At 44.5% G+C, this 25,192-nt stretch overlaps 1 protein-coding gene and 1 pseudogene across 3 annotated transcripts in view; both read left to right on the top strand.

Annotated features, from left to right (window-relative positions):
- The window catches only part of FAM3D (FAM3 metabolism regulating signaling molecule D), a 136,358-nt gene that overhangs the window by 85,245 nt on the left and 25,921 nt on the right, over positions 1-25,192 (top strand). For all 3 annotated transcript variants that reach the window (XM_073592148.1, XM_073592147.1, XM_073592149.1), the window contains 2 exons: positions 5,081-5,104; positions 8,656-8,779. In XM_073592148.1, coding sequence (XP_073448249.1) covers positions 5,081-5,104; positions 8,656-8,779 — 148 coding nt within the window. The remainder of the gene's footprint in view (positions 1-5,080; positions 5,105-8,655; positions 8,780-25,192) is intronic.
- LOC141104109 (5S ribosomal RNA) lies at positions 17,433-17,551 on the top strand (annotated as a pseudogene).

Genomic DNA, 25,192 nt, shown 5'->3' with positions numbered 1-25,192 from the left:
AAGATCTATTATAGAACGGCAGCTTTCTGCATATTTTTTGTGCCACATCCAGTAATGAAACTAAACACAAAGAGGGACCCCCTAAAGGTGGACTTTTAAGGCACGTAAACAAAGTTAAAAATGTAGTAGTAAAAAATACAGTTTATTCGATTGAAATGTTAAAAACACAACAGAAGTTATATGGAACGCATACTGTAGCAAACATTATATACACAGTTAAGGAATGCTCTTGCACCCAACGCATTTTTAACTTTGTTTACGTGCCTTAAAAGTCCACCTTTAGGGGGTCCCTGTTTGTGTTTAGTGACAATTATAGTATAGACAGTTAAACTGGCATTGGGCTCCATTCACACCGTGACTCTCCATGTGATTCGATTTGGAAACGCTGCAAATCGCAGGATGCCACTGCAATTCCCATTACTTTTGAATGGCACCAAATTGTGGCGCGATTCAGCTGCGATTTTCGCCCGACGAATCATGGTAAAATCGCAGTGAAATCACGCAAACAGAATCATGGGATGCCCAAAAGAAGTTCTTGTACTTCTTTTGGGCATCGGGCGTCCCGTGATTCTGTTTGCGTGATTTTACTGAGATCTTACCGCAATCCGTCAGGCAACAATAGTACCCAAATCGCGCTGTGATTTGGTGCCATTCAAAGTAACGGGGATCGCAAGAGCATACCGTGATTTGCGGCATTTCCAAATCGTGGGCAGAACTGTGGCGATTCTGCCTGCAAAACGGAACGCCACGGTGTGAATGGAGCCTCAATGTAGATATAATGATAGATGCTAACGGGGCAAATTTATAAAGCAGTGAATCAACCAAGTACATATGTTTAATACGACAGTGATTGATTTGCTACCAGTGAATATTGGTTAAAGTCACACTCACTGGTTTATATGAGTTATGGATGAAAGATGAAAGTAAGGTCAGACCTAATGCTTATATACATAAATCATCTTTAAACTTTATGACCACTGACAGAAATAACATCATATACCCCATTGCAATAGCATCTGAAAGTTTGTGGGATTTTTTTAGGCAGCAAGTAAACTTGTTATTCCTGAAGTTGATGTGTTAAAAACAAAAAGAATGGGTATCTCAATTTGTTGTGTGTGGAGCTCCATATCCACAAACCGGTCAGGGTGCCCATGCTGACCCATGTCCACAGCCAAAAGCACCTACAATGGGCATGTGAGCATCAGAACTGGACCATAGAGCAATGGAAGAAGGTGGCCTGGCCTGATGAATCACAATTTCTTTTGCATCATGTAGTTGGCCAGGTGAATGTGCGTCACTACCTGGGGAAAAGATGGTACCAGGATGCACTATGGGAAGAAGGCAAGCCAGAGGAGGCAGTATAATACTTTGGGCTATGTTTTGATGGTAAACCTTGGGTCCTGCCATTCATGTGGCTGTTACTTTGACAGGTACCACTTACCTAAAGATTGTACACCCCTTCATGGAAATGATATTCCCTGATGGCAGTGGCCTCCTTCAGCAGGTTACTGCACCCTTCTACATTGCAAAAATGGTTCAAGCATGGTTTTAGGAACACTACAACAAGATCGAGGTGTTGATTTGGCCTACAAATTCTCCAGATTTCATTCCAATCGAGCATCAGTGGGATGTGCTGGCAAAACAATCCCTATCCATCCACAACTTAAAGGACATAAAGCATCTGCTACTGACAGCTTTGTGCCAGATACCACAGCATACCTTCAAAGGTCTACTAGCATCCATGCTGTGACAGGTCAGGGCTGTTTTGGAGGCAAACGGTGGACCTGCTCAATATTAGATGGCTGGTGATAAAATCATGGCTGATCGATGTATTTATAAATAGATTATTTGTAAGTTAATTTCATAAAAGTAAAAATTGAGTGGTCCCACCCATTTTCTTTAGCCCCTTGGCCTGCTGGGAAAGCCTATTTTTTGAGGTGGAGTCAGGTGATCAGGGTTCTGTGCCACCCGGACAGCTGTCTGAGTGGACGTGTGTTATGCTGCCCCCGGCTGCTAGCCCGGAAGCCTGAGGCCTATCCCGGGGACATCTGGCTGCTAGGCTGTCTGAGGGTCTATCCAGAAGCAGGAAGAAGCAGCGCAGGTTTCGGGACTGCAGGATTGGAGTCCAACCAAGAGTAGCGGTTCAGCCGGATGGGGAACCAGTTGTGGTCGGAGGTAGAGGGGAAGCTGTCGCCACTAAGGGACCGTCCACCTTGTTACCAGATACCACTGTGAGTAAGCTGGAGCCAGTACCAGAGCAGGCTTCTCACCAGCCGGGGATGGTGAAGAAGTGGGAAAACTTCAGCAAGTGCCAAGCTAGGAACCCGGCGGGACAGCAGAGATGACGCTTGAGGAGCATCAGTGAGTGCCAAGCCAGGCAACTAGCGGATCAGCAGGGGTGACGCTTGAGGAGTATCTGTGGGTGCCAAGCCAGGGACCCAGCAGAGAAGTGGAGGTGATGCTTGAGGAAGATACCCAGTTATGGAAGTGCAAGAGCTCCGGGAATCCAATGGCGATTGGATCTGAGAGTCTAGTGAGAGACTGGGAGCTCGATGAGTGAAGACCTACAGTGAGAGACTGTAGAGTGCGAGGAGAACTATTTGTGTTACCAATAGTTAAATACAACTACCATTAGTGACTGTTATAAGATTTGTTACCATAGGAGACAGCGATCCTACCTATACAGAAGTGATGTCCGGCTGGAGGCCTTCCACTGTATAGCTGTCTACCTATAGAAGTCTCGGAGTCTGCCAATTAACTTTGCATCTACTTAAAGTGGAGTTCCACCCAAAAATGGAACTTACGCCTTAAGTGTTGGTGACCCCCTGACTTTCGACGGAGTTACGGCGGACTTCCGAATGAATGGACTTGCCCACACACGGACTAAAGTCCGTTCATTTTGAACGTGATGAGGTACGACGGGACTAGAAAGGGAAGTCAATCTCGCCGCTTTTATCGGCGAGATGGACACCTTGCGAGCCCCGTCGCAGAGCATACCAGGCCCTTAGGTCTAGTATGGATTTTAAGGGGACCCCCCTATGCCATAAAAACAGCGTGGGGGTCCCCCCAAGATCCATACCAGACCCTTCTCCAAGCACGCAGCTCGGCCGGTCAGGAAAGGTGGTGGGGACGAGCAAACGCCCCCCCCTCCTGAACCGTACCAGGCCGCATGCCCTCAACATGGGGGGGTGGGTGCTTTGGGGGAGGGGGGCGCCCTGCGCCCCCCCACCCCAAATCACCTTGTCCATATGTTGATGAGGACAAGGGCCTCTTCCCGACAACTCTGCCCATTGGTTGTCAGGGTCTGCGTGCGGGGGCTTATCGGAATCCGGAAGCCCCCTTTAATAAGGGGGCCCTCAGATCCCGGCCCCCCACCCTATGTGAATGAGTATGGGGTACATTGTACCCCTACCCATTCACCTGGGGGAAAAAGTGTCAACAAAAAAAACACACTATACAGGTTTTTAAAGTAATTTATTAGGCAGCTCCGGGGGTCTTCTTCCAACTTCGGGGGTCTCTTCCGACTTCCCTGCTCTCTCCGGTTCTTCTCCCGCTCTCCGGCCTCTTCTCCCAGTCTCCGGTTCTTCTGCTGGGCTGCTCCGCTATCTTCTGCTCTTTTGCCGCTCTTTTGCTAGCGGCGGCCCGGTCTTCTACGCCGTCTTGTTCCCTCTTCTCTTCTTCCGATGTTGACATGACGCTCTCACCCACTGTAATGTTGTGTAAACGGTGCACAATGACTTATATAGGCATGAGGCGTGGTCACCGGGTGATGTCATCAGTGACCCCGCCCCTTATGACGGCACAGTCCGTCGGACCAGCATACAGATGAACGGGCTTTCCGATAGGAACTGGGTCCGGCTGAGTTCCGGCGGGAAGATTTGAAACATTCATTTTTCAAATCTAAAGTCCGTCAGATTTTCGACCAAAAAGGTCCGTAGGAAGTCTGATGAAGCCCACACACGGTCGTTGTCCGCCGGATTCGGTCCGTTGGAGGAGTCCAGTCGAAAAGTCCGCTCGTGTGTACGCGGCATTAGGCTTTTGGAGGTCCGGGACCTTGCTAAATAGTAATAATGTATGAATGCTGGATCTTTCTGGCAGAAAGTTCCTTTTGCAAAAATATAAGTGTAGTCCATATAAAGTAAGCATTTACACATGTATACGCACAAAACAATTCCATCATGCAATACATTCATATATAATCTACTAGTCAAAAGAGGAGGTGTGATTTACATGAGTACTTGCTGATCTAAACTATAGTTACACGCCTGTGTGTACAGGCCCACAGGCAATGGGCTGCATGTGGATCAGTAACAAAAAACTCCTGAACACCTAAAAATGTGGCATTTTTGGAACCCATGTGTGAGAGTCCTAACTCATGTACCTGGACCCTCTTTTCTTAAGGGAAGGAATATGTATACTTCCTGTGTTCAGAAGGTTGGAGAGCAATGGAGGAAAGCTAGGGCATATAGAGGACAGGTAGTCAGAATACTGGAGGACACTGTCTTCCACTACTGATCATCTGGGCCTGTTTGTAGAAGTATTGAACTTTATTAGGAATGCCCATAAATTTTAATATAAATGTGATAAAAAGAACTACTCACAAGCATAGGTATGAATAGAGCTCACCAATGCACTCTCTGTGGCGAAACACTTCCGGAATAAACGGTAACCAGAGCATAGGGGGACCTCACTGTTGTCCCTGCAGGCTGATGCGTTTCAAAGGGATTTCCAGACATCCAAACATGCCTGAGCTCATCCCTGAAACGACAAATGCTCCTTTGGGTGAAAGGACACACATTCCCATAGACACACTACAAAATCTGTGGAATGCCTCTACACAAGGAAGGCTGTTATAGCTGCAAAGAGGGAAGCGGGGGTCCTTAATAATACCCAGGGTTGCGGAATAGGGTGTTTAAGAAGCTCAGATAGGTGTAATGGTCACTTTTGCATTTCTTTTCACCACATTTTGTTGCTGTTCAGCTTAATACCTTTACAAGTACTGTAGTTTTAAAAGAAATAGTGATGAATTACAAAGTGATCCTGCAGCTAATTGAGACTTTTTCTTTCTCTTTCCTTGTAGATAAGGACACTGATGATAAACCTAGTAAGTATCATTTTATTACACTTGGCAATCCTCATTACTACTTTGTGACACTGGTCATTTAAACTTTGAAGACTCTGTTTCTCTGTACAGAAGTAACAATGCGCATGAACTGGCATGCTCTAAGGCCCCTTTGCATTTTCTTTTGCTATTCAGCTGAACTGCAGCTGTTAATCTCTGTTGTGAGGCAGGCATTAAGCAGTTAAAGATAGACATACAGCACTGATATCTCTGCTCCATTAAACACTAGATTAGATGCACCAGTGATCAGACTGGAGGCCTCTGCAGGCCCAAGTAAGACTATATACCAGTGATGGATATATATATGGAACTTTGGCACCCCAAATGTTTTGGAACTACATTTCCCATGATGCTCATGAACTCTGTGGTGTAGTTGAGCATCATGGAAAATGCAAAATGTAGTTCCAAAACATCTGGGGTGCCAAGGTTTGCCATCACTGCTGTATACTATCTACTGGATTCACCTTTATGCACACCTGTGTTTTTATTTACCCCCCCCCCCCCCTTATTGTCACATGGTTTTTAAATTCTGTATATAGTGTGTTATAGTTTTTATTGTTAGCCACGGTTAAGGCCTAGCGACCAAAACGCATAGACTTTTGGAGTGGATTTTGTCCCTTGGAAATAAAGGAGATTTGTATTTGGATACCATCGAGGTGCCGGCAATTCATTGTGATTAAACAGTTAGAGGTACCCAGAGACACCATATTACCCGTAGTTTAAAGTGAACCTGGCAACCATTTTTACCCTTTGAAAAGTTCTGCATAAGAGCAAGAAACAAAGATAAGTATTACTTTTATTAGCCAGTTTCACTTTGGGACCTGTCTTGATCTTTGGGTAAAGCCTACCACATATACCTACACCTTAAATACTTAAAATGGCCTATTAGGACAGCACACCACATCCCTTATTGATAAAGTTTAAGAAAAATAGAATATATGTTGGGACTTTCCAGGTCCTACATAGATATATTACACATACATATTGTATCATATTAAAAACTAATTTAATTTTATTGACATAATCTTGCATCAAAAAACCCATGTTTAAACCAGAAGGGTACTATACTGTTCCTGGGTGGGCATGTTTAGGCCTTAAAGTAGAACTATAGGCAAAACTGTTTTTTTTTTTTCATTTTGGATAGAGTAAAGAAGGGTTACAATCCCCATCAGATTTTTTTCGCCATCTGTATCCCATTGGAGATTTTCCTTCACTTTCAGTCCAATAACGAAACAGGAAATCCCTATAAATGAAAGGGGTTGTAAAGTCAGAAGGTTTTTTTTTTATCTTAATGCATTCTATGCATTAGGATAAAAAGCCTTCTATGGGCAGAAGTTCCCCTCAGCTCCCCAATACTTACCCATCTCTGTCCAGCGACGTCCACGACTGTCCAGGATTTTCCCTCCTGATTCCCTCCCTAGAAAGAGAGGGAGCGGGGCTGAACCACAGCTCCGTGTCTGATTGGAAACACAGAGCTGCAGCTTGACTTGGGTGCCCCCATAGAAAGCTGCTTGCTGTGGGGGGCACTCAACAGGAGGGAGGGGCCAGGAGCACCGAAGAGGGACCCAAGAAGAGGAGGATCTGGGCTGCTCTGTGCAAATCCACTGCAACAGAGCAAGTATAACATGTTTGTTATTTTTATAGAAAAAAAAACAAGACTTTACCATTACTTTAAGGGAATTCCTTGGGGACCCCCAGGTCACCAGACCTAGTCTCCCCATTGGAAGATTTCCCCTCTATTACTTTTCTGGGGACAACCCCAAAAATGTGGTATTTTCTTTTCTTTTTTTCACTTTCTATAATAATGGTAAACAGGACAAATAGAGAGGGTGAATCTCTCTAATGAGGGCACAGACAGCAATACAAATTGACAAGCGTTTTAATCCATCTGCACTCTATCCAAAACCAAAAAAAAAAAAAAGTTTTGCCTTTACTTATACTTTAACCACTTGCCCTCCTGAAGATTTACCCCCCATTCATGACCAGGCCATTTTTTGCGATATGGCACTGCGTTACTTTAACTGACAATTGTGCGGTCGTGCAACGCTGTACCCAAATAAAATGTATGTCCATTTTTTCCCACAAATAGAGCTTTCTTTTGTTGGTATTTGATAACCTCTGCGTTTTTTTATGCTTTGCTCTATAAACAAAAAAAGACAATCTTGGAAAAAAAATATATATTTTTTATTTTCTGCTATAAAACATATCCAATATAAAAATCAAATTTTTTCATCAATTTAGGACAATGTGTATTCTGCTATATTGCGGTGGACAGTCAGGACACTAACTGAGACTTTTGACACTTTTAGGGGACCAGTGACACTAATACAGTGATCAGCGCTAAAAACATGCACTGTCACTGTACTAATGACACTGGCAGGGAAGGGGTTAACATCAGGAGCGATCAAAGAGTTAACCTGGTTTTCTCACTGTGTGGGAGGTGCTTTTACTAGGGGAAGGCATAAATCCGTGTCACACAGGACCAATACCTTCCCTACTGACAAAAAGGCAATCTGCCTTGTTTACATAGGCAGACTGACGTTCTGTCTGTGTAGCGAACAATCGGCAGGTGCCGGCGGACACCAAGTCCACGTTACTTGTTGATCGGCTCCTGCTGTGAATAATCATAGCAGGGGCGGGGCTGCCTTTGGAGCACCTGCGCGCCCCCAGCCCGGAAGTGCTGTATCATGTACTAGGTAGGTGATACAGTGCAGTAGAACCACCTTGTCACTGTTTATCTTAGGCCCCTTTCACACTGGGGCGGTTTGCAGGTGCTATTGCGCTAATAATAGCGCCTGCAAACCTACCCGAAACAGCCGCTGCTGTGTCTCCAGTGTGAAAACCCCGAGGGCTTTCACACTGGAGCGGTGCGCTAGCAGGACGGGTAAAAAAGTCCTGCTAGCAGCATCTTCGGAGCGGTGAAGGAGCGGTGTATACACTGCTCCTGCCCATTGAAATCAATGGGACAGGCGGTGGCTTTTAACCCTTTCCCGGCCGCTAGCAGGGGGTAAAACCGCCCCGCTAGCAGCCCAATACCTACGGTAAAGCGCCGCTAACAATAGCGGCACTCTACCACCGACGCTGCCCCGCCCCAGTGTGAAAGGGGCCTAAGTGATATGGTCGGCAAGCAGTTAATGCATTTACAAAGCCTCAATATTGATTCACAATACCTGTTTTCACATATTACCCTAGCTACCCCATCTATCAGATCATTACATAGCTCAATAACATAACATTTTAATCTCTCAAGGTGATTGAAGAGATGAGGTTTGGGCAGATTGACCCGCTTCATCAAGAACTATGAGAAAGGCGTGTTTAACCTTCAATGAAATGCTTGGGGTATCCAGTTTCTCTATATTCCCCAGGAGAAACCCAGTAGGGGTAGCATTACATTCATTGAATATTATGTGTGGCCCTTTGGTGATGCACGGGGCCACATTTAAGGCCCTCTTTATCAAAACAAAAGTGCAATTCACATGCACAAGCTGTGCTGTGTTTTCTAGTAACATTTGATGGATTTTACTTTCTTCCAGGTCTGAAAAAAGCACACACCAAATGTGGAAATGAGAAGGAGTGTCCGGACAATTACTATGCCTTTAAAATCATAAGTGGAGCAGCCAATGTGGTTGGCCCTACAATCTGTTTTGAAGACAAAATGTAAGTGGAATGTAGCAGCTTTTTTCCATCATTGGCACGGTCTCATCTCTATGTACTGATTAATGTTATCACCAATTAACATACTTCTAGTGTTTGAAGTGTGCCAGGCCCAGAGAAGATTGCTTTTATTTGCCAAATTAATAAGACACTAAACTCTGGTTTTATTGCTCTCAGCCTCCTCCAAATCTCCAAATCCCTTTGCTTTTGCTGCTGTGATCTGACTTCCTGTCAGAGGGTAGCTATGTACTTTCTCCCATTTGCTTGTTCTAGAGATGGGCTATGGACTTTGCATTTTGGGATATGTAATGTGTGTAAAGCAGTGCTCATGACTGCAACTAACACATTCCAAAAAAACTCCACAAAAGTAAGAGGGAAAAGGAGAGGTTGAAGAGAACCTTTAGCTTCTTTTATGGATGTTCTGAAATACTGTATACGGTGTTTGTTTTAGCATTATCCTATGACTAGCTCTGTACAGACATTAGATGACCCAGTGTAATGCATCGTATGGTATAATTTGATCTTGGCACTAACACGTTTGTTCATGTTGATCTCCCAGTAGGGATCAGTGGTTTCAGTGTTTTTCAGTTGTGTGGAGGGGGGGGGGGGGGTGTCTCTTCCCTCCTATCAGGGCTCAGAGTTCCCCTCACTGAGCTCTGCAGTGTGTAACTTCAGCTCCTCACCCCCTGCTTTTTGAAAGCTCAACTGTGTAAATACTGCACTGGTGGTAGAGAAAAGAGGGCTGCAGGTAAACAAATACAACTTATATAGGAGGAGTTGTTTAATCTCTGTGTATGACCTAAGGTCAGTCACTTCACTGGGTATATGTGAGGGTTAAGTTAAAGTTAAGTTAGTGTTAAGCGATTAGGTTAAGATTCATTTTATGGTCAGGGGTCAAGAGTTCTGGTTAGAGTTGGGATTTAGGGGGTTGTGTTTTAGGTTAGGTTTCAGAGTTAGGGCTACAAGATAAAGGGTTACTTGTAAATAGGGATGCACAAATACCGGTATTGATGTGGGTGCAGATACTGAGTATTTTCATGAGTACTTGTACTCGTAAAAATGCTTCAGATAACGAAACTGATACTTTGCTGTGTGATTTGCGTCCATACAAAATGAATGGGCACAAATCGCACTGCAAAGGATTTGAACAGGAATGCGGTGTGATTCCTCTCCGAATCGCATGCAGTTTCCTGCACCACTCCTGTGTGAGCCCAGGCAGAAATCACTATGCCAAGCCTGGGTTTACACAGGAGAGGTGATTCGGACAGGAACTGCACCGCATACAATTCTTTGCAGTGAGATTTGTGCCCATTAATTTTGTATGGATGCAAATTGCACTGCAAAGTATCATAGTTACATATAGTTACATAGTTGGTGAGGTTGAAAAAAGACACAAGTCCATCCAGTTCAACATGTGTATCGGTACTCGGTATCGGCCAGCACCTGACCGAAAGTATTGGTATTGGTACTCGTACTCGCCAATAAAAAAAAAAAAACCATTGCATCCCTACTTCTAATGTTTAGGATACAGTAAAACTGTTAGATTTGGGTTCAGTGTTAAAAGTTATGTTTTTGAGTTAGGTTTAGTGTTAGGTGTGTGGAGAAGGTTCAATTTATGTGTTTTGGGGTAAAGTTAAAGTGATTGTAAAGTCTTGTTTTTTTTTAGTTAAAAAGAACAAACATGTTATACTTACCTGCCCTATGCAGTTGGTTTTTGCACAGAGCAGCCCAGATCCTCCTCTTTCCGGGTCCCTCTTCAGTGCTCCTGGCCCTTCCCTCTTGTTAAGTGCCCCCACAGGAAGCCGCTTGCTCCAGACCGAGCCACAGATCCCTGTGTCCATTCAGACACAGAACCGTGACCCGTCCCCTTTCTTTCCTAATTGGCTGACTGACTTTGATCCACAGCAGAGGGAGCCAATGAAGCCGCGCTGCTGTCTAAGCCAATGAGGAAGGGAGTCCGAGAAGCTCCTGCAACATCGCTGGATCTAGATGGACCTCAGGTAAGTATGGGGGGGGGGGGGGGCTACTGCACACAGGAGACTTTTTTTTATCATAGAATGCTTTAAGATAAAAAAAAACCTTCTGCCTTTACAACCACTTTAAAGGTCAAGGAAAGTAAGTCAACATTTTATATTCCTATGTCAAAGCTTCTGCACTTACTACTTAGCTCTGGGCTTTGTGCTTAAAAACAATGTACTACATCATGGGAAATAATTTATTTCTGTGGACAACACTGAGAAAACTCCTTTGGTTGGAAGATTTTCTTTGTCCATTTTAGTTTTCAGGCACACTCTAGTCAAAAGCACTGGTTCAAGGGGTCACAGGCTATAAACGCTTGAAGGAGACGCATGTGCATGTAGGATAATGTATAGAATTCCCATTTATTTTACTATTTATTTTACTCATTTATATGATACAGACGCGGTCTCCATTGTGTAAGGCTCGATTCACACCTATGCATGTTGCTTTTGAGCGTTTTTGGAGTTTTTTTTTTTCATGCTTGCCACGTTTTTGAGCAGCGTTTTTGCCGCGTTTTTGCCGCGTTTTTGCCGCGTTTTGCGGTTTGGTTTTTTTTTACAGTTTTTTTTTACAGTCTAAAAAAATTTTTAAAAAAATTTAAAAAAAAACAAAAAAAACGGCAAAAACGCAGCAAAAACGCTGCACTTGCGTTTTTGATGCTTGTCCATTGAATTCTATTACATGCAAAACGCTGCATTTTGCATGAAAAAAAGTCCCTGACCCTTTCCAAAAATGCAGAGATACAAAAAGGCATTGACTTTTTTTCATGCAAAATGCAGCGTTTTGCATGTAATAGAATTCAATGGACAAGCATCAAAAACGCAAGTGCACCGTTTTTGCAGCGTTTTTGATGCGTTTTTGATGCGTTTTTGCCGTTTTTTTTTTTTGTTTGTTTTTTTTTTTTAATTTTTTTTTTTTAGACTTAAAAAAAAACTGTAAAAAAAAAAAAAAAAAACGCAAAACGCAAATCACGGCAAAATCGCGGCAAAAACGCCGCAAAAACGCTGCTCAAAAACATGGCAAGCATGAAAAAAAAACCTCCAAAAACGCCCAAAAGCAACATGCATAGGTGTGAATCGAGCCTTACAGAGCATACCAACTTTCAATTATTAGATACCAGACATTATCAGTGAAGCACAACCATTGTTGAACAGTGTTGTACTCCAAAAAAAGTAAGCAGAACTTGTGTGTGTGTATGTATATATATATATATATATATATATATATATATATATATATATATATATATATATATATATATATACATACACACACAGTATATCACAAAAGTGAGTACACCCCTCACATTTTGTAAATATTTTCATGTGACAACACTGAAGAAATTACACTTTGTTACAATGTAAAGTAGTGAGTGAACAGCTTGTATAACAATGTAAATTTTCTCTCCCCTCAAAATAACTCAACACACAGCCATTAATGTCTAAACCGCTAGAAACAAAAGTGAGTACACCCCTAAGTGGAAATCTCCAAATTGGGCTCAATTAGCCATTTTCCCTCCCCGGTGGCATGTGACTCTTTAGTGTTACAAGGTCTCATGTGTGAATGGGGAGCAGGTGTGTTAAATTTGGTGTTAATAATGTAGATACTTGCCAGCACACCAAGGATCCGCAGAAGGTGGCGTCCAAATGGTTTAGTTTATTGCATGATCACAACACAAAAAGGTACAACATTTCGGAGTCACGAAACGTTGCACCTCTTTGTGTTGTGATCATGCAATAAACTAAACCGTTTGTACGCCACATTGTGCTGATCCTTGGTGTGCTGGCAAGTATCTACATTGTGACTTGAACCAGTATCCAGCTGGTTGTTGGTGCAGCACCCAACCTTTAGAGCATATACCAGGAACGTGTGCGATGAAAATATGAAACATTAAATTTGGTGTTATCGCTCTCACTGAATTATTGCTCTACAGTAAGATGGCCTAGGCTATAAGAAGATTGCCAAGACCCTGAAACTGAGCTGCATCACGATGGCCAAGAGCCCAATACCATACAGTGGTTTAACATGACAGGTTCCACTCAGAAAAGGCCTCGCCATAGTCGACCAAAGAAGTTGAGTGCACATGCTCAGTGTTATATCCAGAGGATATCTTTGGGAAATAGACGTATGAGTGCTGCCAGCATTGCTGCAGAGATCGAAGGGGTTCGGGGTGAGCCTGTCAGTGCTCAGACCATATGCCGCACGCTGCATAAAATTAGTCTGCATGGCTGTCATGCCAGAAGGAAGCCTCTTCAAAAGATGGTGCACAAAAAATCCTGCAAACAGTTTGCTGAAGACAAGCAGACTAAGGACATGGATTACTGGAACCATGTCCTGTGGTCTGATGAGACCAAGATAAACTTATTTGGTTCAGATGGTGTCAAGCTTGTGTGGCTGCAACCAGATCAGGAGTACAAAGACAAGTGTGTCTTACCTACAGTCAAGCATGGTGGTGTGAATGTTGCGGTCTGGGGCTGCATGAGTGCTGCCGGCACTGGGAAACTACAGTTCATTGTGGGAACCATGAATGCCAACATGTACTGTGACATACTGAAGCAGAGCATGATCCCAATCCCCTCAAAGACTGGGCTGCAGGGCAGTATTCCAACATGATAACGACCCCAAACACACCTCCAAGATGACCACTGCCTTGCTAAAGAAGCTGAGGGTAAAGGTGATGGACTGGACAAGCATGTCTTCAGACCTAAACCCTATTGAGCATCTGTGGGGCATCTTCAATGGAAGGTGGAGGAGCGCAAGGTCTCTAACATCCACCAGCTCCGTGATGTTGTCATGGAGGAGTGGAAGAGGACTCCGGTGGCAACCTGTGAAACTCTGGTGAACTCCATGCCCAAGAGGGTTAAGGAAGTGTGGAAAATAATGGTGGCCACACAAAATTTTGACACTCTGGGCCCAATTTGGACATTTTCACTTAGGGGTGTACTCACTTTTGTTGCCAGCAGTTTAGACATTAATGGCTGTGTGTTGAGTTATTTTGAGGGGACAGCAAATTTACACTGTTAGACAAGCTGCACACTCACTACTTTTCATTGTAGCAAAGCGTCATTTCTTCAGTGTTGTCACATGAAAAGATATAATAAAATATTTACAAAAATGTGAGGGGTGTACTCACTTTTGTGAGATACTGTAACTATGAGGTTTTAGAGGATATTGCACTGTGTTTATAGCAATTAAACATTATCTCTGTATAGTAGCAATGCCTGTCAATATACTTAACACTTAAAGCCATAACTGGATACGTGTTCTCAGTCATATTCATACAGGAAGTGAATTCCATCTACAATATATCACCTTTCTAATTGCTTTTTGTTTTAAAGAGGTTTTTGAACTTGTCAGGTTTTGCTTTGCTCAAACTGTATTTGCATATTTTGCGACGTGGCCGATAGCAGGACATACGTGTTTTATTGGGACAAATTTACATAACTCCCTTTAATGCTCTCAATAGAAGGAAATGTGTTTAACTGTGAGCAGGCTAAGGTGCTGTAATGGGTGCTGAACTGACAGTGAAGTAAAGTGCTAAGAAGAAATTAGCAAACCCTATTTCTATCAAGCAAATTGGCAGACTCACACATATTAAAGTGGAACTGCAGGCAAATAGCATAATACACAGCAGAGGTTCTTTCACTTTCATAGCACTACCACCGTAAGAGCTGCTGATTTCAACTGGTTCTTTCCCTGACAGTGCAGAAGCCACCAGTCACACAACCAACAGTCCATTCACTCCAGCTCAGTAAACAGTCTAGTCTTTTTATTATTTATTGCTAAAGAAATTTGTAACAGGAGGAGGACAATGGGGAATGGGATATTCCAAAATGCTTGAGCACAATTCTGCACTACACTTCTCTCTCTAAGTAGCAGCAACACAGTCTTTCACTCATGGCTGGGTACCATGAAACAAAGTAAGGCACAGACAACAATGGACTGAAACAGTCTGAGCCCATACAGCTGGGGGCCATAATGTTAATTTGTAGCACAATTAGACAAACTGAAACAGTCCAGACATCCCCGGCTGAGGACCATGAATAGCATGTGGCACAAGTAAATGTAAACTGGAGCAGTGTCATAAAGAGCTATAGCTGGCACCCCGTATGTAGAACAACACACAGTCACTAAATCTTGAGCTTGGGTCAGTACTCACAATATCCAGGGCAGCTGCACACCTCCTGGCTTCAACCAGGCACTACTCAGTGAGTTCTCCAGACCAGATCCTTGGCTCCAGAAGAAATTAGGAATAGGTCCCCCAGCTGTGCCACAGTTGGGAACTTGATGAACATCAGCAAACTCCAGCAAAACTACCTCAGAGAGGAAGTGCCCCTGAGGCTGGAAGCTCCTCCAGCAGGACAAGTCCAGGGCTGGCCTAGGCCTAAGGCTATTTATGTCCCTCTCCAGCTAGCTACTGGGCACTCCTCCCCAGGGATTGGCCGAAGCACCATAAATATTCAGACTGCTCATTTGACTTTCCAACCCTCTATGTTTTAGAAGCCAAATGCGGGAGTCAGCTTTCACAATCTGTAAGATTGATGGTACAGTTTCTTGCTGAATGATCCGCTCCACATTTATGTACCCTTAACTGAGTGTTTGGGTTCGCTAAAGCCTCCTCAAAGCTGTGCATGCTTTTTCCTGTCCAATCTTTGTTGGAAAAGTTTTTTGTATCTGGAGAATCACCCAGATAAGCATTATTTTCCTTTCTAAAAAGTTTTCACACTTTATCCTATAGTAGAGAAAATTCAAGTAGGGTATACCAGCAATTAACGCTACTATGTCCTTTGTGAGTAAGTTTGACTTGTCCGGCAGACAATACTCAAATACTTAGGGATCCAATGGATAAAAGGTTGGAATTCCTATTAGAAAAAACAAAACAAAACACTTTTTTCTCTGGCAGGTTGAGTGTCTCAGCCTGCGCTGACAGTAATTGGTCAATCGTTGAGAGACCAGTTTAAACAGGTGTTCAAGGTTATCCTGCTCAGGAGGTCCAGGAGGCAGTTTTATGTTTGCAATAGTTGCTATGACAGATTCTATCCTCTAGGCCTTGCACCCTTCGCTAATGCCCCATACACACGATCAGAAATTCCGTCAGAAAAAACTTGGATGGTTTTTCTGACGGAATTGTCGAATTGTTTCCGAGCATGTGTGATTTTTTGCGCGTACGAGTTGCATACAGACGAGCGCATTTTCGGATAGGAACTTTTTCCAACTGAAAAATAGAGAACCTACTCTCAATCTTTTGCTGGCTGTAATTCTGCCAGCAAAAGTCCAATGGAGCATACACACGGTCGGAATTTCTGACCAAAAGCTCACTTCAGACTTTTGCTGGCAGAATTTCTGATCGTGTGTGTGGAGCATTAGCGTCATACAAGACGCTCCTGGCTAGTCTTGCTTTTTGCAGGGAAACAGCTATCTGGGGATATTTTGGATAATATATCCATAGAATTTCTAGTAAGAAAGATACCCCTTTTGCCTTTTAAGTGAAGGAATAAATGTATTTTTACTTCAAAGCTCCTTCTGCAACAGGGGCATGCGCCTCCAGGCATTCACGACGGCTTCCGCCGTCAGGTTCAAAGGGTAATCCTCAGGGTTAACCCCAGGGACAAAAGAGGTCTTGGGGGAGGAAGCCTACAAGATACTGTAGCCTCCTCATGAGGAGGTCCCCCCCTTGCTCAACAGGGAGAATTCTTCTGCAGTTCTCAGGGATCTGGCAGAAGGAGTGTCAAGACGAATGGGGGACTTCCTCAATAGCTCCAAGGTGCAAACTGGAGTTCCAAGAGTTTCCGTCTCCTCATTTTCTCAGATCATACATTCCTAAGGATCCAGAGAAAAATAAATATCTCTCTCAAGCATTGGATCATATTTTGGCAAAAGGTGTTCATGGTGGCCCCCATGTAAGAGCAGAGTTTGGGGTTTGGTTAAATCCAAATGGACATTCTGGATCTCAGAAATCTAAAATTAAATTCCTGAATATAATCTCTCTTTTTTTGCATTAAGTCAATCCAATCTGTTATCTCTATCCTACAAGGAGGAGAACTTCTGGCGTCATTCAACGTCAAAGAAGCATATCTCCATATGCCTATTTCCTCACTCAGTAGTAATATCTACTTTCAAAGTGGAAAATCTTCATTTTCAGTGTGTAGCTCTGCTTTCTGATCTAGCTGCTGCACCTCGAGTAAAAAGATTTTGGCTCCTCTTCTAGCCAGATTGAGGGCCCAAGGTATAATGATTATGGTTTACCTAGTCGATCTGTTCTTGAAAGACCAGTCGGTAGCCCGCTTAGACCAAAGTATGGTCACCACATTCGACTACCTGGAATATCTAGGTTGGAGTCCCAACCTAGGAGGATTCTTCTTTAAAACCATGAAGAAAATACTTGGGTCTCTAGGTACACTAAGAAAAGGGTATTCATACTCCAGGCAAAGATCAGCACCATAAAGGAACTCATTTAGGTATTCGAAGCAAGATGAATTTCTCCTAATCAACTTTGCATGAGGTTGTTGGGAAAGATGGTGGCTTCATTCGAGGCCGTTCCTTATTCTCAGTTTCATTCTAGACTGCTGCAAAACAGTATCCAATCGGCTTGAAACAAAGGTTCAAGCTCTACATTCCCAATGTGTCTGACTCCAAAGCCTACGGCCACATCACCTTGATAGCGCCTGATCTTGTCTGATCTTGGAGGCTAAGTAGGGTCGGGCCTGGTTAGTACCCGGATGATAGACCACCTGGAAATACCAGGTGTTGTAGGCTGGGTGCGCTGGAGCCTCAGTTTATGGTTAACATCCAAAATTCTGCAAAGAGGAAAATCCTTCCTTCAGTTTCCTGGGAAATAGCAACAACATATGCCAACCTTTTTTTGTTTAGGTTGGGGGACAGTCCTTAAAGAGGCAGTTGTCCAAGAGAAGTGGCCCAGATCAGAAACGGCTTTGCCCATTAACATTTTAGAAATCCAGGTAGCAGGGGCGGATCCAGAGTCTATTCTCGGGATGGGCACTGGCAGAAAAAAAGGTGTTGCTTACAGGGCCAGATTAAGAGCAACATGGGCCTGGTGCTAAGGATTTTGGTGGGCCTTTTTATGGAAATAAATAAAATGAAAATACAAACAATTTTTTGTTAAATTTAAATTAAAGAGAGAGAGGGGTGTGAGACAGTGGTTGAGAGAGGGGGGGGGGGTGTGATAGCGAGATGGGGGGGTTGAAAGAGAGGGGATGAGAGGGAGGGGGAAAGAGAGAGAAAGGGGGTGAATAAGAGAGAGAGAGGGGGTGAGAGAGAGGGGACGAGAGAGAGGGGGTGAGAAAAAGGGGAATAGAAAGAGGGTGAAAGAGAGAGGGTGGTAGGGGGTGAAGGGGGTGAGAGAGAGAACAGGGCGAAAGAGAGGGGATGAGAGAAAGAGGGGGTGAGGGGGGTGAAAGAGAGAGGGGGGTGGGATTGAGTGGGTGAGTCTGTGGGAGGCACAGCATAGTACATAACACGGGGGGGGAATAGCACAGTACATTACATGGTTGGCACAACACATTACATGGTGGATACATGGATACAGCACATTTAATGGTGGGCAAAGCACATTACACAGTTGGCACTGCCCAATACAGCACATTACAAGGTAGGCACAGTACATTATATGGTGGGCACAGCACATGACATGGTTGGTACTACACAACACAGCACATTGCATGATGGGCACAACACAGCACATGCACACGGTGGGCACAGGACCTTATATGATGGGCAAAGCACATGACATGGTGTCACAACACAGCACATGACATGGTGGGCACTGCATGGCACAGCACATTACATGGTGGATACAGCGCATTACATGGTGGGCACTGCATGGCACAGCACATGACGTGGTGGGCACAGCGCATTACATGGTGGGCACTGAATGGCACAGCACATTACATGGTGGGCACAAAACATTACATGGTGGGCACTGCATGGCATAGCACATTTCATTGTGGACAATGCAACTGCACATTACATGTTAGGAACTGCACATGACATGGTGGGCACTGCTGAACAGCACAGCACATTACACAGTGGGCACAACACACTACATGCTGGGCACAACACATGGCAGGGTGGGCACAGCACATGACATGGTGGGAACTGCACATGACATGGTGGGCACTGCATGGCACAGCGCATTACATGGTGGGCACTGCACATTACATGGTGGGATCACTGCATGGCACAGCACATGACATGGTGGACACTGCAAATTACATAGCGGGCATTGCAAGGCACAGCACATGACATGGTGGGCACTGCACATTACATGGCGGACACTGAATGGCACAGCCCATGACATGGTGGGCATTGCACATGACATGGTGGGCACTGGATGGCACATCACATGACATGGTGTGCACTGCACATTACATGGCGGGCACAGTGCATGACATGGCGGGCACTGCATGGCACATGACATGGTGGGCACTGCACATTACATGGTGGGCACTGAATGGCACATCACATGACATGGTGGGCACTGCACATTACATGGTAGACACTGCAAGGCACAGCACATGACATGGTGGGCACTTCACATTACATGGTGGGCACTGCAAGGCACAGCACAACATAGGGGGCACTGCACATCACATGAAGGGCAATGCAATGCACAGAACATGACATGGTCGGCACAGCACATTACATGGGGGCACTGCAATGCACATGACATTACATGGTGGGCACAGCACATTACATGGGGGCACTGCAAGGCACAGCACAACATAGTGGGCACTGCAATGCACAGCACATGACATGGTGGGCACAAGAGAGCACATTACATGGGGGGAAGCTGGCAGTCTGTCCCCTAGCACAATAATTACACAATACCTCCATAACAAATGTACTGACCTTATCATAACAGCATGTAAGATGTCCTCCTCCCGGGCTCCTGCTGGTTAGGAGAGCATCAGCGCCCCCCCCCCAGACAGCTCCCAGACACAGAGGAGATGCTGTGATAGGAGTCAGGCATTGGTAGGCATGCTGTTTGCAAAGTGGCATGCAAAGTGCATACAATCCTCTCACCTGCTACAGCCAAGGAAGTTCCCTTCCCTCACTCACTCACGCCACGCTGGAGCTGTCCCTGGAGAAGATAGAGGGAGGAGGTGGGTGGAGCCAACATTCACACACTAGGCGTGGAGGAGGAAGAAGTTAAATCCTCCGCTCCTCCGCTCCACTCTGAAAGCTGGGACCTCCCTCTCCTCCTCCTTGGCTCTGACATGACATCACTGGTTGCTACACGCCAGGCGGGCAGGCGTTAGCAACCAGTCAGTGAGAGTCCAGGCCAGAATCATGGCCGTTCAACAACACCGGCGCTGCTGCTGATTCTAAACATTGAGAGAGACACTCAGCAGTCAGTAATATTTCTCGGGGGGAGCAATTGCCCCGTTGCCCCCCCCCCTGGATCCGCCCCTGCCAGGTAGAGCACTAGGTCCTGAGGGCCTGAACGTTCAGTTTAAGGTATTGTCCTGCCAGGATTCAATCTGTCTATACCACAGCAATGGCCTATATTATTCACCAAGGGGGCACAAGAAGTTGTGCGGCCCAGAGAAAGGTGAATCTTATCCTATCTTGGGCAGAAAACAATGTACTCTGCCTATTAGCAGTCTTCATTCTAGGAATAGAAAATTGGCAGGCAGACTACTTGAGTCACCAGCAGTTGTTCCCGGGAGAATGGTTCCTTCACCCCGATATCTTCTTGTCAATATGTCAAGGATGGGGGATCCCAGACATAGATCTGTTTGCGTCCAGGTTCAACAAAGAAATCAACAACTTTGTGTCAAGAACAAATGATCCGCTAGCATGCGGAACAGATGCCTTGCTATTCCCGTGGAATCGGTTCTCACTGATTTGTGCATTCCCTCCTATTCTGCCTGCGTCCACGACTTCTTCACAGGATCATGCCGGAAGGGAAGTAGTTGATTCTTGTGACCCCCCTGCTTGGTCCAGGAAATCTTGGTATGCAGAGATCGTAGAGATGGCAGTAGGGGACCCATGGACCCTACCTTAACGACCAGACCTTCTTTCGCGAGGTCCGGAGTTCCATCCTACTTTACAAACGCTAAATTTAATGGTTTGGCTATTGGCACCCACACTCTGAAGAAGCGTGTGCTGTCAGGTTCGGTAGTTTTCTACCTTGGTTAATGCAAGGGAGCCGGCCTCCATGGTTATATATTATGGAGTCTGGGAAACATATGTCTCCTGGTGTGTAACTAGGAGCTGCACCCAAGGAAATAAGTCAAGGTAGAGTCTTTGACTTTTCTGCAGATGGGGTGAGAAATAAAGCTGGCCTTGAGTGCTTTCTAAGGACAGGTCTCGGCCTTATCGGTATTATTTCAACGACCACTTCCTTCGCATTCTTTGGTTCATAACTTTATTCAGGGGGTAACATGGCTTAATCTCCGGTTAGGTAACCCCTGAACCCTTGGGACTTTTTTGGAGCCTTTTTTTGGGCCGATACAACATATTCCCTTGGTCCTTTTTTGACAAGGAAACTATTTTTTATGGGAACCATACCTGCTGCAAGAAGGGTATCAGTATTGGCTGCTTTTTCTTGTGAAGAGTCATATTTTTATTGTTCACAAGCATAAGGTAGTATTGCGTCCTCATCCTAACTTTTTACCAAAGGTAGTATCAGGTTTTTATCTAAACCAGGTTATTGTTCTACCTTCATTTCTCTAGAACCCGGTTCTTTGGAAGAAAAATCACTACATTCTTGATGTGGTGAGAGCGGTCAATGTCTACTTAAAGGCAATTGCTCAGAATTGGAAAACTGATGTTTTGTTCGTGCTGCCTGAAGGTCCTAAAAGAGGACAGGCAGCATCAAAATCTACTATTTCTAAATTGTTCCAGCAAGTAATCGTTCATGCTTATGGTTTAAATAAGTAGCTCTACCCTCTCAAATCAAAACGCACTCCTCTAGGGCCTCATGGGCAGTGCATCACCAAGCCTCCATGGCTCAATTCTGCAAGGCTGCAACTTGGTCTTCAATCCATACATTTATCCGATTCTATCTGGTGGATGTAAAAAGACATGAGGATGTCGCCTTTGAGTGCAGTATTCTGCAATCAGCAGTATAAATCCTCTGATCTCATGGTACCCTACTTGGTTGTGTCTCCCTCCCCTCAGTTGGCATTGCTCTGGGACATCCCACATAGTAATTACTATGGCTCTGTGTCTCGTGATGTGCGATTAAAGAAAATAGGATTTTTTATAACAGCTTACCTGTAAAATCCTTTTCTTTTGAAGTACATCATGGGACACAGAGGTCCCGCCCGTCTTTCTAGTATACACGTGTATTGCTTTGCTACAAAACTGAGATAGTCCCGGTAGTGGGAGGGGTTATATAGGGAGGCAACTTCCTGTTTAGGGTGTGCCAGTGTCCAACACCTGAAGGTGGACTATAACCCACATAGCAATTACTATGGCTCTGTGTCCCGTGATATACTTCAAAAGAAAAGGATTTTACAGGTAAGCTGTTATAAAAATCCTATTTTTCCATAGATATTAATGTAAATGGGATCTTTTAGACCCCCGATCCCTCCATAAAGAGTACCTGTCACCACCTATTACTGTCACAAGGGATGTTTAAATTTCTTGTGACAGCAATAAAAGTGATCAAAAATTATTTTTTTTAAGCACAATTTATAAATATAAAAATAAATAAAATAAATAAGAAGAAATTTTTTTTTTAAAAGCGCCCCCGTCGCCGCGAGCTCGCGCAGCAAAGAAAACGCATACAGAAGTCACGCCCGCATATGTAAACGGTGTTCAAATCACACATGTGAGGTATCACCGCGATCGTCAGAGCAAGAGCAATAATTCTAGCACTAGACCTCCTCTAACTCTAACCTGGTAAGCGTCGCCTATGGAGATTTTTAGGTACCGTAGTTTGTCGCCATTCCACGAGTGCGTGCAATTATGAAGCGTGTCATGTTTGGTATCAATTTACTCAGCGTAACATCATCTTTCACATTATACAAAAAAATTGGGCTAACTTTACGGTTTGGTTTTTTCAAAATTCATGAAAGTGTCCCTTTTCCCAAAAAGTTGCGTTTAAAACACTGCTGCACAAATACCGTGTGATATAAAATATTGCAACAACCACCATTTTATTCTCTAGATTCTCTGCTAAAAATATATATATAATGTTTGGGGGCTCTAAGTAATTTTCTAGCAAAAAATATGGATTTTAACTTGTAAACACCAAATGTCAAAAATAGGCTTATGCAGCGTACACACAGTCGGACTTTTCGACCGGACTTGTCTGATGGACGCCGACGGACCAAATCCGGCGAACAATCTGATCGTGTGTGGGCTTCACCGGACCTTCAGCGGACTTTTCCAGTCGCAAATCTGATGGACTTTAGATTTGGAACATGCTTCAAATCTTTATGTCGTAACTCCGCCGGACTCAGAAATCCGCTCGTCTGTATGCTAGTCCAACGGACAAAAACCGACGCTATGGCAGCTATTGGCTACTGGCTATCAACTTCCTTATTTTAGTCCAGTGTACATCATCACGTACGAATCCATCGGACTTTGGTGTGATCATGTGTAGGCAAGAAAAGTCAGTTGAAAGTCCGCCAAACGTCAGTCGAAAGTCTGTCAGACGGGCTGTCGGACTTTTGTAGCTGAAAAGTCCGACCGTGTGTACATGGCATTAGTCATGAAAGGGTTATACATGCTATTTTTTTTGACTTAATGCATTACCTCTGGTTCCTCTATGCATAAATACTTCCTTTGTTAAACTGACAAGAAAGGCCACACAATAATGACATCCTTCCTTAAGATCCGGTTTATTCAAGGTCTGTATCGTTGACAGTCCCACTAATGCCTTTCACTCAGGTAGGGTGGAATCATTGACAATTAAGCCCTACCTGTGAGAAATGCACTTGAGGGGTGTGACTTGGTGGGAATTCTCAATGATACAGACCTTGAATAAACCAGATCTTAAGGAAGGATATCAATAGTTTGTGGCCTTTCTTGTCAACATTAAGCGTTGGACACGCTTTCATGGCCGACACCTTATTTACCTCAACCTGGGGGAGACAAGTGGAGTCTGGAGTGGTGTTTCACACAGCAGATGGGTTTCTTACCTGAGGAAGGGCTGATGGAAGCTCAAAACAGTTGCTACTGCTACATGTTTGGATAAAATATTAATGTGCTACCAGCTTCTTTTTTCTTTTACAATTTTGGAGACTTTTTGGGTCCGTTCATCGTTGTGCTATAATGTTCCTTTTCATAATGCATATATACACAGGAATGCACTCCCTTTGAGGTTGATGTCTATCTCCACAGTTGTTTTTAAAGAGCTGCATAACTTCCTCCTCAAAAGCCTCCTCAATGATCTCTGTTTTTAATTTCCATGGATGCCACAATTATCATTCATCCCTACAGAAAGGCCATTTATTTTTCATTCAGATAGCAGATGACCTTTCCCTTAGAGTGTGCAGGAGCAGAGTTGGCACGTTACCTGATCATACAGACAGATTCTGTCAGTAATCCTGATATGTGTGTGGGGAGGTACCGCGTGGTGCGTCGGCAGTAAAAACAGTCCAAAAGAGTTTTAAAAAAAACAGAACTGTATTGAAATTGAAGTTCAACAATGCACAACAAGCCCGGCAGGAAGGCACTCTCAGAATAAACAGAGACAAGTAGTGGCAGCAGGTCACAGGCGTACCGACAGCATCTGTCTCGAGGGGTGGAATGCGGCCTGACCAGTTCTTTACCGAAGCGGCGAGGCTTCCAGAAAGAGTGGCGTGTTCCTGCACTTTCCATACTTGTCTTGAACCTCTCCTTGATGCTAATCACTGTCCCTGTCAGACACGGTGACCCGTGACCTCTCCCTGCTCTGCCCACAGATGAAATATGCACCAAGCCTTGGAGCCAGGGTCTTAAAGGAGAAGTACAGCCAAAGCTTGTTTGGCTGGACTTCTCCTATGGATCACAGGAGTGCACTCCTGTGACCCATTTTCAGCAGAGAGCAGACTTCAGTCCGCTCTCTGCTGACATCACCAATGTCAGGCCAGGAACTGCGTCATCCTGACCACGGAGTCTGGATCTGCCAGGTGCCTGGACTGACACCCGGCTCAGCTTCTCAGCGAGCCACTGAGAGCCTGATGCAGTCGCTCCACACCCTCCACAGCTCAGCGCTCCAATGAGCAAGTAGGGAGAAGAGCAGAGAGATGTGACTGACAGTCTGCAGCTCTCTGCTCACGGAGCTCTGAAAACCAAGCGATCGGAAGTGTTCGATCACTCAGTTCTCAATGTAGAGGCGCGGGGGGACAGATGCAGCATCGGGCCCATGCTGCATCCACCTAGGTAAGTATGAATAGGGGAAAAAACAATTCCTTTACTTCTCTATTAAATAGACTCTGC

The sequence above is a fragment of the Aquarana catesbeiana genome, linkage group LG07 (genome assembly GCF_042186555.1).
Source record: "Aquarana catesbeiana isolate 2022-GZ linkage group LG07, ASM4218655v1, whole genome shotgun sequence".
In the NCBI taxonomy this organism is placed as follows: domain Eukaryota; kingdom Metazoa; phylum Chordata; class Amphibia; order Anura; family Ranidae; genus Aquarana; species Aquarana catesbeiana.
The sequence above is the reverse complement of the archived record's forward strand: the minus strand, read 5'-3'. Positions and strand labels throughout refer to the sequence as shown.